The sequence below is a fragment of the Panthera leo genome, chromosome A2 (assembly GCF_018350215.1).
Source record: "Panthera leo isolate Ple1 chromosome A2, P.leo_Ple1_pat1.1, whole genome shotgun sequence".
NCBI lineage: Eukaryota > Metazoa > Chordata > Mammalia > Carnivora > Felidae > Panthera > Panthera leo.
The window spans coordinates 62,816,578-62,830,125 of NC_056680.1; the positions used below are offsets into that span (position 1 = coordinate 62,816,578).

Here is a 13,548-nt window from a genome sequence, read left to right on the forward strand (position 1 = left end):
AATGTGTCTTCTGGATATTTCATGCCAACGAGATCATAAAAAGTGTAGTCTGTTGTATCTGGCTTCTTTCGCTTGCTGTGTGGCCAGACCTCATTTGTCTGGTCTTCCCCTGTCAATAGCCCCTTGGATTGTTTCCAGTATAAGGTGCTGTGAGCAGTCTTATAAATGTCTTTGTACAGACATATGCTTTCATCTGTCTTGGACAGTGTCTTAGGGGTCAGATGGCTGGGTCGTGTGGTAAGTTTGTGGTAAGTCTGCTTTAAGAAATCGCAGAACACCGTTGTGTTTCAACGTGGCTTCATCGTCTTATATTCCCAGGAACAATGATGAAGCTCCTGGTTTGTGCAGACTCTTGTCAACACTCTGTCTTTTTGATTGTAGCCACCCTAGTGAAGTGTGATTTTCATTCACATTGTCCAGATGATCGTGTCACCTCTGTCTTCTCACCAACGTTGTCTCTTAGAAGAAGCTGGCCAGCATCCCTTCTGATGCTTCCTGGTACATCCTGGGTCGTTCCTGGGTTGTGCCTCTCAGGACTTTTCTCTCCAACTCTCACGGTTAAACCCCAGTGTGTCCAGATGTACATCCCTCCGGGTATCCTTCCTTAGGTTCATGGCGCTTCTTGGATGTGTAGGTTAATGCATTTCACCTACTGTGTTGATATTTTGGTAGTTGCTTATTCAAATATTTTTTTCTGGCTCTTTCTATCTTTCCTTTCCTTTTCCACACCCTGGTACTTTCTGTGCATGTACAATGGTGTCCTGCAGATCTGTGTTTCTGTCCCATTTCTTTTAAATATTTTTTTCCCTCTTTTCAGATTCGATAATCTTCAAGTTCACTGATGCTTTCTTCTGCTACCCAGGTTTGCCGCGGGCCCCATAGTGAAATTTTCCTTTCATTTATACTCTTCAACAACAAAAAAATTCATTTGGTATTTTTCTTTTTAAAAATTCAATCTACTTCAGAAACTCTATTGTCGTCTAAAAAAAACATTCTTTAAACATTGTTTCCTTTAGTCCTTCGAACATACATAGAGTTGCTTCATTGAAGATTTTTTTCTGCTAAATCTAGCATTTAGGGGCATCTAGGAATAGTTTCTGCTGACTGCTTTTCTCCCTGAGTATGGATAACAATTTCTTGTTAATTTTACAGGTTATAGTTTTTTTTGTTGTTGTTGTTGAAAACTGGGTATTTCACAATATTTAATAAATCGTAGCCTCTCTGGTTTTTGATTCTTCTCCTTCCCTAAAAGTTGTCGTTATTGCCATGTTATTTATTTATTTATTATTTTTTTTTTTCTTGGTTTTCTTCTTCTTGGTTTGTCTGTCCCTTTCGTGTGTCTGTCTGTCTGCGTGTCTTTGCCTGGGATGAATCTGTGGAATCTCTTTCCACTGCAGTGAGTAGCTCCCAGTGACGCTCTTCAGTTTGTGTGTTAAATTCTGTGCTCATTTTGTGAAGCCCAGATTCCTCGAAGCCACCTGCTTTTACGTAGACAGAGGCGGCCCTCAGCCACCTGACGCCAGCCCCGATCTGTCCTCTGCTGGTGGGTCCGTGTGTGCCCAGGGGAGGATGTTCCCCTTTCAGACCTCCTCACGTGGCCCAGTCTTGCCTTCTCCAGAGTGCTGCTGGGCTCTGGATGTGCGTGTGGCTAGCCTCTGGGTTCACATGGGTCATGTGGCTGGCGTGGCCCCTCTGTGGCCTCTACTGCATGGACGTGCAGCCTCAGTAGGCTAGGCGCGTGCCCCAGTGACACATGAGCTAATGCGGGCACTGTCAGGCCAGATACTGGAGCTCTTGACCCTTCTTGTCTGCTGGGCTCTACACAAGTCACTGATGTTGACGGCGTCGCCGGGTATGGGTCCCAGTTGAGTGCAGAGAAGCTCCCGGTCCTCGTGGGCTGCCTTGTCCTGCCAGTAGCCGCACGTGTGTAAAGCTGGCCGTGCAGCTGTTCGTCAGTGGTAAGCGTTTCTCAGACCGTTGCATCCTTCTAGGCAGTTTCCAACATTCCGAAATGGTTGTTTTTGTTCATTGTGTCCAGCTTTCGAGTTGATTTGGGGGGAAAAGATGTGCCAGGTTTTTCACTGGGCCGTAGCCAGAAGTCCTGCCCTTGGCTTTTGTCTTGGTTCTATTTCTTTTCAGAAAATAAAATGTTACACTGAAATGAAATAAATGTGGCAAACCCTCTACCTTATAATATACGTACGTTTTTGCTTAAAACGATCCTCTGGCCGTGCCAATTCTGGAAACTCTCTGCATTCCTGCATTTATCAGGCCAGTATTTGTTAAGGCCTCATTTTCATATGTGGGTCCTAAGAGTGGATAAAGTGGGGGTCACGTTAAAAATCCCTTTTGATTTCCATATAGCGTATGATTATTATGGACAGTTCTCAGGAAGATCGTACATCACTGTAATTTCTGTCCTACGTCCTCCCGTTAATGCGGTTTCACATTAACGATGTGTCTTCATTTCTATAAATCTGCCCATATTCATGCAATACAAAGATCTAAATGACTCACGATTAATGGAGAGCGCAGCAGCCAGTGACTGATTCTGTGCTTCTGAGACAGCTGCCTGCAGCTGAAAAGTCTCCAAATTGCACAGTTTCCTCTTAATTTTGAGGTTCTGTCTCTGTTCCTCTTCTCACTCCTTACCTAGAGGACCGTGGGGGGAAACATGGGGTGGGAAACTGAGGTTAGGAACGCTGTTTCCCCCGGAGTCACCGAGAGGACTTACAATGGGTCCGACCGAGAAAGGCCAGGGTGCTTTTTTTTTACAATGGGTCCGACCGAGAAAGGCCAGGGTGCTTTTTTTTTTTTTTTTTTTTAATGTTTATTTATTTTTGAGACAGGGAGAGACAGCATGAACGGGGGAGGGTCAGAGAGAGAGGGAGACACAGAATCTGAAACAGGCTCCAGGCTCTGAGCTGACAGCACAGAGCCCCACGCGGGGCTCGAACTCACGGACCGTGAGATCATGACCTGAGCCGAAGTCGGACGCTTAACCGACTGAGCCACCCAGGCGCCCCAAGGCCAGAGTGCTTTTTGCTCGCCCATCAAACCCTGACTTGTACCGTATGCTCCACGCTAAGCCCTTGACTCCTCGTGCCCCTGACCAGAGAGAGCTCTGTTCCAGCCAGCCTGACCACCCGAAGGAAGCACGGTGTTCATTCTCAGAGTAAATAGTCACAGATTATTTCATTGCTGTAGAGCACCTGGCATTGGATGTTCTTCCTGCTGCTGAAAGTCCTCAAAATCTTTCAGTCTCTGCCCTCTGGGCAGAGATGTCATGGCAACCCACCCGCTGTTTAGACCTTATTTGTTTGACAGCTAATAACAACTCAGTTGAAATTACCACGTCGTCACTCCAAGGTCGTAATTAAGATCGGTCGTTATTTGGATCTCTGTTCATCTGAGATGCATAAGGATGCGATAGAGAAAACTTCACGTTCTCCCACTTTAATTAGAACACCTACGATGCACTCATGAAAATTTTAAATTGGAACTTATTAAAGAAACAGAGAAAGATATGTTTGCACAAAAAGATTTATAAAGCCTATTTTGGGGCGGCTCAGTCACTTAAGCATCCAACTTGGGCTCAGGTCATGATCTCACGGTTCGTGAGTTCAAACCCTGCGTCAGGCTCTGTGATGACAGCTTGGAGCCTGGAGCCCGCTTCGGATTCTGTGTCTCCCTCTCTCTGCCCCTCTCCTGATCACAGTCTGTCTCTCTATCTCTCTCAAAAATAAATAAACATTAAAAAAAGATTTATAAAGCGTGTTTGGAATGTGAATAGCACGTATTCCTTAGACCCCGTGTTAAACTACTATAACTCAGACCCCAAATTACAGTGGCTCAGACCAGACGTGTTTTTCTCTCCTCCACTAACAATTCATGATGGTGGACTATGGTGGAGCCCAAGGTCATCCAAGGATTCTGAGTCTTTCCACCATTTCACTTACTCACTTGTGAGTTTGCCTCATCTGGGTGGTTGAAATTGACTTTCTAGTCCAGCTCATGGAAAGTAGAAAGAACCCAAACCCAGGGCAAGCGGCTTGCCTTATTTTGATGTGACCCAGAAATTGTACTTCCCATTGACCCTAGTTGTCACACGTCTGCCTCTAGCTGCATGGGAGGCTGACCAATATAACCTTGATCTGAATGTCCCGTGACCTAATGAGCAGACGGGCTTTACGCCCATTCCCGAACAGTGAACAGAATACCTGATTCCTGTAGGGGATTTGGATGGCACATAGTGGCAGAAGCAAAGGAATTGCACCATGAATTTCACTTTTCAAGTATCGTCAATGTCAACCTTTTCGTGTGTTTTGCCTTCCCTTTTCCCCCCCACATTCGTGTGCAAGTTTCCTAACACGAGCTGCCATGCTGTATCATTACTTTTTTTCTGTGCAACTAATGGAGTTTAGAAAACTTCATTTGAATGGCTGTTCAACACATGGACGCACCCCCATTTATCTGAGTATCATATTATCCTATTACAGAAGCGGTTTCTGGATTTTTACTCTTATAAAGAACTTGTTATATGCATTCCTATTTTCTGTGTTTCCTAATGTAAGTTCCTAGAAGAGATTAGTGCCAAATTGAGTTTTCAGAAAATCACGCCAATTTTTCACTCCCACCGGCAGTATATGAGGTTGGGATTGTTGAGACGATGTTTTTAACTTTGCAGGTATTTTTTTGATCTGAGAATTCATTGTTTGTATTTGCACCGCAGATAGGGGAAACAGTGTTTCCCTGTGCAACAAACAAAAGGCACATTTGGCAAGTGACTTTCTGGCTGGAAGAGAATTTTAAGCTCACTTATTTGATGGTTAAGTTTCTAATTTGTCAGGATGTGTATTACCTGTGGACAGTTCTTTGAATAGTCACTATATTTGACCTTCCTCCAGGATTGCATTTTTATAGTTTCATTTTTACGCTAACAAAAACAGTTCTGTATACCGAATGGATTGGGGCGCCTGGGTGGCTCAGTCGGTTAAATGGCCGACTTCGTCTCAGGTCATGATCTCGTGGTTCGTGGGTTCGAGCCTCACGTCAGGCTCTTGACAGCTCAGAGACTTCAGATTCTGTGTCTCTCTCTGTCCCTCCCCCGCATGTGCATGTCCTCTCTTTTTCTCTCTCTCTGTCTCTCTCTTTCTCTCAAAAATAAATAAATGAGGGGCGCCTGGGTGGCTCAGTCGGTGAAGCGTCCGACTTCGGCTCAGGTCATGATCTCACGGTCTGTGAGTTCGAGCCCCGCGTCGGGCTCTGTGCTGACAGCTCAGAGCCTGGAGCCTGTTTCAGATTCTGTGTCTCCCTCTCTCTCTCTGACCCTCCCCCATTCATGCTCTGTCTCTCTCTGTCTCAAAAGTAAACAAACGTTAAAAAAATTAAAATAAATAAATAAATGAACTTTAATATATACTGAATGTATCCACCCTCACGCATTGCGTTTGTTGTAGTTTTGTTTTTACTTCTTTTTGAGTTTATTTATTTTAAGAGAGAGAGACTGCAAGCAGGGAAGGACAGAGGCAGAGGGAGAGAGAGAGAATCCCAAGCAGGCTTAGATCATGACCTGAGCCGAAACCAAGAGTTGGATGCTTAACCCACTGAGCCACCCAGTTTCCCCTTAAATTTTTTTTTTAAGTTTATTTTATTGTAGTTTTTTTTTTTTTAATGTTCGTTGGCTGTGTTTTGACAGACTTATTAGAAGTTTGCACTTCTGCATTGTCAACTACCAAGCATTTTCTTTCATAGTCTCTTCCGTCGCTGATGCTTAGAAGGAATGTTCCCATCCGCTTTTGTGTTTAAGATGTGACTGTTTAGTTCTGCACAGCCTTTCTTCTTCTAATGATCTGCCTTGTAACTCCTAAGCCTGTTGCCTTCCTTGAATTATCTGAGCCTTAGAACAAATGTTAAATATCTTCTGGAGGAACTCTTATCATTCTTCTTGTTCACAGTTTTTCTACCTCTCACTAAATAATTTTGAAGGTATGCTTTATAATTTTGATTGGCATTATACTATAACCTTATTATAATTTATTTTATTTTCTATATAATTATAATAACTGTATTACAAGTTACAAATCTTTATTACATATTTTATACCAAGATAATGTTATATAATATCACAAACCAAATTATAGCTGCAAATTACAATGTAATTTGTTATATTTTATTTTATATATTATAGTAAAATAGAATTCACATATATATTTTATATAAAATTCATTTATTACATTTATATTCATGTACCTATCACGTTTTATATTTATACTGACATATACTAAGACTATTTTATGTTGCAATAATTTTTATATCACAGTAATATTCATTTATAATAATTTCCTTTATCTAAAATATATTCACTTTTTTCTTTTTCTTGACACATCCTTTTATTGATTCAAGATTTCATTTAGGTTCATTAGTAGATCTTATTGCTTTTTTTTCATAAAACTTGCACATTTTCTGTGAAGGTCACTTGGATTTAGTTTATATTTTCTTACTATTGCAACAGTTTCTCTCCTAATAACCATTGTTCCTGGGATTTTGAAATACTGCTAAGTTTTGGTTAATTGTGTCATTGGTTATCTAAGTAAAACATCCATTTTATTTTATTTTATTTTATTTTATTTTATTTTATTTATTTTATTTTATTTATTTTATTTTATTTTATTTTATTTTATTTATTTCTTTTCTTTTCTTTTCTTTTCTTTTCTTTTCTTTCTTTTCTTTTCTTTTCTTTTCTTTTCTTTTCTTTTCTATGTTTATTTATTTTTGAGAGGGGAGGAGCAGAGAAAGGGAGACAAAGAATCCGAAGCAGCCTCCAGGCTCGAGCTGCCAGCACAGAGCCCGACACGGGGCTCGAACTCACAAACCGTGAGATCATGACCTGAGCCGAAGTCGGACCCTCAACCGACTGAGTCACGCTGGCGCCCCAAAACACGCATTTTAAAAGTGCTCATTGAGGGTTTCTTGAGGTGGTATGTAGAAAATTCACCAACAGCAGCAGTGTTTTTGTCTATGTGTTGCTTGGGTGGTTTGCTGCCTGGAGGACGCACTTGCTCATGCCCTTCTCGTCCTGTCCCCCCAGCATGGAGGAATGCCAGGCCCTGTGCACGAGACTGGCCATAATGGTCAACGGCAGCTTCCGGTGCCTTGGCTCCCCTCAGCACCTTAAAAGCAGGTATGTTGTACGTGTGTGTGTACGTGTATGTCCTCGTCCGTTCACTGCGTGAGGCGGTCACAACCGGTGATGCTTTCGAGCCAGAGTGGTCCAGCCCCTCCCGCGGAGGAAGGAGACGGGGGCCTGGGGAAATGAGGGGCCTGCAGGCCACCGACCGTGGCTGCAGCTCCCACGTGGAGCCCAGCCATCCTCCCACCACGTTCACGGGCTTCTTCCGGACATTCTCAAAGTGACCGTCAGGATGAAAAGAGGAGAAAGTGTGTCCTCGCCAGTGCAGAATACTTCACACAGAGGTTGTCCGCCCCCGTAGCCCCCGTCCGGGGCGGGTGGGGGGCCTGTGTCACCTGCCAGCCGCTGTGCTGTTGGAAAGGCCTCCGCGGATTCAGGACGGGAGACCAGGGTTGTTGTGGTCGATTTTCGTCCTCTCCGTGGACTTTGCGGAATCTTCATGATGTTGCTGTCAGTTCCTACGAGCAGTTTTGCATCCTAGTCCCCCGGTTTTTGCATTCAGTGTCCCCCAAGCTGTTTCCACAGTTTCGAATTTCCTCTTAACTCGCCGTCTAATCTGGTGTATCTGATCCAGAATAATTTTTTAATATGTTGATAAATCTCTTTCCGCTTTCATTTTATTCACTGTTTTTTGAAGCTGGAATTTGCAAGCCGAGATTTGCTAAGTAAACAGTCATATATATTAAGATGAAGTATTTTTATTTCGTGGAGAAAATATCAGCGAATGCTTGGTTCTCCGGCCTGGGGAGCGAACACGCCTTTTCCGGTGGCTCAGAGTCGGGCACCGTGGGGACAGCCAGCCTCGCTGCCGCGTGAGGCTCAGGGTCAGCCGCTGGTCAGACCGAGCCTGCTGGATGGAAACTGTTCTCAATATGCAGTCTGCTCATTTTTAATAAGTGTCATCAAAAGAAAAATAATCTTTCACACTCCCTCACCTTTATGAATGCTTACATAAAGTTTTATAGCCCGTGCCTGATTGCCGGGTGATTTATGTCTGAGCTTCGCCACCTGCCTCTCTCAAGGTGGCTGCCAGAGCCCGGCCCCAGGACGCGCCGAGGCAGAATTAGCCTCCGTGCTGCACAGGCTCCCTCTCTTCTGGTTCCCGTTCCGATGACATGGGAGGTGGTTGAGGGCGGATTGTTAGCAATGTGGACTGTAGAATGACACACGGCAAGAAGCGGCTCGTGGGCAATTCACCAAAACACCGAACTTTGATACGTTGCAAAGCATAATTTGTCATGTTGGTATTTTCTTGCAACCCATAAACCGATTACCTCTGTTTCCGTAATATGAGATAAAAAGTAAAGGGTTAATTGCACCATGGACCCAGGACTCCCAGCCTGTGTGCCAGCCGCAGACCCTGTGGCCAGGAAAGCTGCATGGAGGGCGTCTGTGGACTGTGTCCACTCTGTGCACAGCCCATGGGCACGCAGATATGACACCAGTCCTCGGCTTGCGGCCCTGTTGTCCCCGACTCAGCATGTGATTTCGCCCCGGGGGTCTGAGATCTCCGCCCTGTGATTAGAGATTCAGGTTGTGCCCAGTTCCCGCAGAGCCCGATGCTGTGTGCCAGGTGCCGCTGGGCACATGCAGCCTCAGGCAGTCTGTCCGAGTGTCCCCGGCTGGGGACGGGTCGCTGCGAGGCCAGGCAAGCGTGCAGCACGTGGAGGGGAGCCTAGCTCAGGCCACGTGCGTTCTGCGGAGAAGCTGATACTTTGGAGCTGCAGGGGGAGCGGGAGGAGGGTGGGGAGCAGGAGGAGACGGGGTTCGGGGAGGCCCTTCTGCGGTGGTTGTCGTGAGGGATCATCAGGAAACCCAGAACACGCCCACGGAGGTGCGTGTTACCCTCAGTGAGTGTGAGAGTCGCCGCAGAGGTGCTCCCCTCCCCCCAGCAGGTGCTTGGGGACCCAAGGGGAGGAGTCTGGGCCTACCTGTGATTTGGGACTGAGGACATTTGAAAAGAGGAGAGAATGAGGACAGGGCAGGGGTGAGGGAGGCCCTGGGGAGAGGGGTGAGGAGGTAACTTGGGATAAGCTGGGTTTGGGATTGGGGCGGGGGCGGGGGGGGGGGACCAGCCGAGTGGGGGTTAGGACCGGGAGCGTAGGGGTTTACCGGTGGGGATGCAGGGGTGGGTGCGCCGGGTCGGCTCGGGCTGGGAGGTGTCCGCCCGATGGGGTACCTGAGGCCAGGAGCTGAGGAGGCGAGGGGAGGGCGGGGCCTCGGGAACTCGCCCTGCACCCCAAGGGCAGGGGAGACACCTGCCCCCGCCTCCCACGTGCACTGGCTCCTGGAGCGGCCCCGCCCTGAATGCCGTCTTCGGCGCCCAGCACTCCTCTCCCTGTGCCGCACCGAGGTCTCTCTTCTTTGGCTGTTCTCCCCCGCAGGGGACTAAGCCCTGGTCTAGATCATCCCGCGCGCTGGGTCACGTGGTGGGTCACGGTGTCAGGAGAGATCGAGGCTGTAGAGCGTGCTAGGCGCCAGTTCGAAGTGCATGGAGCACGTTAAGTAGTTAGCTCCTCGTGACAGTGCCCTGGGGTGGCTAGTTATCACCCCCTTTTGCAGCTATGGAAAACGTACTCAGAGAAAGATTGAGGGTGTTCCTGGCTGGTGAGCGGAGGAGCTGGGATTTGAACCGGGGTGTTCTGGTTTCCTTTGTTCTGTGGTGCGTGTGTGTTCTCACGACACCCCCATTCAGTACCCGGAGCTGGGGTCCCAGTGCAGCCGGTGAGACTCCTGAGCCATGGGCTCCAAGGGCAAGCGTCCCGCCTCCCCACTCCTCAGGTGCACATCCCTGGGGCCACACGGATGTGTGCCGTGTGCCTGTGTCTACACCGCCAATGCTCTCCTGTTGACCTTCCCCTGGGCACTCTTCACCTCCTCCGTTCTCAGCGCGACCCTGTCACCCCACTCGTAAAGTGCGAGGTCTCTGAGATGAGAGAAGCTGCCTGTCTGTCAGCCCCTTGGCCAGCCCCTCAGCGTGGCCTCACAAACTACTATTCATTCATCATCCTTCTCTTCCTGTGTTTCTGGTTCTGGGAAGGAAATTTGCTTATCAATCTGTCTTCTGTTTGGCAATCATATGATCTCTTTTCCTTCGGAGACCTTCCTCCAGGGATTTTTTTTTTCTTCTCGGATCTCTTTGATCTTCTGTACCAGTTATGAGCTCTGTCTTTCAGTTAGGAACAGAACATCAGACACACTGATGTAAGCACATCCACTGACTTAAGTGTATTCATTTTTTATATGTAGTAAAAGTCCAGAAGTACCTGGTATTGGCACTGGTTCAGTGGCTCACGTCTTTATGGTTTTCTTGGTCCCAGAATGGCTGCTGCAGCTCCATCCATCACACCCTTGTTCTAGGCAACAAGAGGAAGCAGGGAAAGGCAAGAGGGGATACTTGCTCTTATGTTTTGTCAGTCGCCCTGGTTACTGGGAAGCCTGAGAAGTGTAGAATTTAGCTGGGCATTTTGCCACTTAAATCAACTTAGATTTCTGTTAAGGAAGAACGCAAGGAAGTGGATGTTGGGTGGCTGTCTACAGTCTCTCATGCTGCTGACTGGATTCTTTCCTCAGTTGACGGTAGGTCATTAGGTCGGACAGTCTGTGTTCTGGGGCTTCCATTGCGGGAGGGACTGTCCTATGATAAGGAGTAGATAAATTTATAAGTTTACGTGTGAGCCATAATCGTGTGTGCACACGCATGGATGAATGTGTGCATGTGCGCATACCAAGGAGAGCAGAAGCAGAGTCGAGGCCACCTGATGGCCGGGACTGGTTGACAGCAGCCTCTGTGGGTGCCGAGACACCGTCCCCGGGGAATTGGGGACGCATTCCCAGGTTCTCTCCATGGCAGAACTGGAACACATCCTGAGAGTCAACAGGCTGTGGGCATGTTCACGATCCACCTGCAGGGAACCCGTAAGGCCTGCGTGTTGCACCTGTTTGCTTTCCCCTGCCCTGGGAGCAGCTACAGCAGAGAGTTTAAGTCTGAGTGTCAGAGCGGTCCTTCCCGGGGAAGGAAAACAAATCATGCTTCTGAAGCACAGAGGTGATAGTTTGAAGAACGCCGGACCAATTTCTTGGCGGGGAGGGAGGATGGGGCTGTTCATGCATTGAAAACAAAGCAAAAGCAAAACTCTAGAAATGAAGAAAATCCTTAAGATTATGAGAACTTTTTTTTAACATTTATTTATTTTTGAGACACAGAGAGACAGAGCATGAACAGGGGAGGGTCAGAGAGAGGGAGACACAGAATCTGAAACAGGCTCCAGGCTCTGAGCTGTCAGCACAGAGCTCGATGTGGGGCTCGAACTCACAGCCCTCACGGACCGCAAGATCATGACCTGAGCTGAAGTCGGCTGCTCAACCAACTGAGCCACCCAGGCGCCCCGATTATGAGAACTTTTATTTTCTTGAGTTGTCCAACATGAAAGCTTTAGGAATCAGAAATAATAATGGAATGAACTCTGAAGGCTGCTCTCGTCAATGTGTTATATAGTCATTTTATTCAGGATATAGAGAGTACTCTGGAGGATTTGTCTCTAGATTTTTTTAAAAAGTTTTATTTATATTGAGAGAGGGGGAGAGAGAGAGAGAGAGAGAGAGAGAGCGAGCGCACAAGCAAGGGAGGGGCAGAGAGAATCCCAAGCAGGCTATGGGCTGTCAGGACAGAACCCGACTCCGGGCTCAATCTCACAAACCGTGAGATCATGGACCCTAGTTGAAACCAAAGCTGGATGCTTAACTGACTGAGCCACCCAGGCGCCCTCGAAGATTTTCCTCAAAGAAATGGAAAACAGTATAGTGATGCTTGAGCTCTCCCGCTACAACTCCTTGGGTAGCTGAAAATTAACACATCACCTTATCTGACACCATATGCTTCAGCGTGGCAACTTTGATTTAATACTTCTTGGAAACATCGCCTGAATGTCAAAGCTTAGATTAAGATGACATCACCAAATAATAGACTGGCTCATTTCAAAATGAAGTAGGTAATTCGATAGGTTTATGTCACTTTCACAAATGGGGAAGGAGGCCTGTATGCGAGCCCATACGAGGCTTTCTGCCATGATGTGCGGCTGCTGAATTCTGTTCTGCATTTTGCTTTGTTTCAAAGCATCCCGTAATTCATCCGCTTCTACTCACCACTGAATTAACTGTCTTTGCCAGTAATGGCTCTTTGAAGAGAAAGAAGCTGGCTGGCTTTCGCCTGCTCAGCGTGCGCTCCCAGGCTGCTTTGTGTCATTTGTCACTCTGCTTGCTTTCCCGGCATCGCGTTACGTGAACACGATCCCTGTTCCTCTGACGGTCCTGCTGGGAGGACTTCGGATGCTCTGACGCCCTTCCTGGGAAGGGCTTCCGAGCCCCTAGTTGTCCTCGTGCTGGACGTTTCGGTTGGATGCGTCTGGTCTGGGAAATTCAGATCACGAGCCGATGTCGCCCAGGGCGGTCACTTTCCCAATGGGGACACTCTGCTTTCACTTTCTAATATGTTCCGTTAAGAACACACAGACAGCGAAGGTGGGAATTGGAAGTGTTCTTGGGGACACTCAAGGTCACATCCTGACTCCTGGTTGTTCATGCACGCTGGCCACATGCATGTCTTACGGGAGACGACAGAGGCGTGGTCCCTCAGTCAGTGAGCTTGCTCTAGGTCAGACTGACACACACATAAGTGTAGATGCAGCACGATGTGGAAATTGTCCTAAGACTAGTGAAGAGGCCGCTTGGGGTGCAGCTCGGTGTGAGTAATCAAATGCTAGAGGCTGTTTCTGTAGCAACAGGGTTTTGAACAGTCACGACCCCTGCCAGACGTGCTAAACACTCACAAATCAAAAGTTGTGTAAGTGCCACGGGAAGGTTTCCAGGCGGGAGTGAGGAGGAGATGGAATGTCCGTTTCGTGACAGAGGAGGCATCCCTCCCAGGTCGCCCCCCAGCAGCTACTCGACGGTGAGCGCCTTCCTGCCGACAGAGGAGGGATGGAGAGAGATGATGCGGGTCATGTTTGGAACAGCTTGACTCTGATACAGGGTACAATGGGGTGCAGGTCAAAAAGTGGGCCGCACGTATGGACACCATCTTTGGGGAAGTTTTAATTCCAGGGTAAAAGAATGAGGCAACAGGGGCGCCTCGGTGGGTCAGTCCATTAAGCGTCTGACTATTGATTTCAGCTCAGGTCATGATCTCTTGGTTTGTGAGATTGAGCCCCGAGTTGGGCTCTGTGCTGACAGCTTGGAGCCTGCTTGGGATTCTCTCTCTCTCTCTCTCTCTCTCTCTCTCTCCATTCTTCCCTCCTTCTTCCCTCCCTCCTTCTCCTCACTCCCCTGCTCCTCCCCTGCTCACACTCTCTTTCTCA

General features: G+C 47.5%; 1 protein-coding gene across 1 annotated transcript in view; it reads left to right on the forward strand.

Moving 5' to 3' along the window:
* The window catches only part of ABCA13 (ATP binding cassette subfamily A member 13), a 374,957-nt gene that overhangs the window by 340,563 nt on the left and 20,846 nt on the right, over positions 1-13,548 (forward strand). The window contains exon 58 of the mRNA XM_042927326.1: positions 7,091-7,183. Coding sequence (XP_042783260.1) covers positions 7,091-7,183 — 93 coding nt within the window. The remainder of the gene's footprint in view (positions 1-7,090; positions 7,184-13,548) is intronic.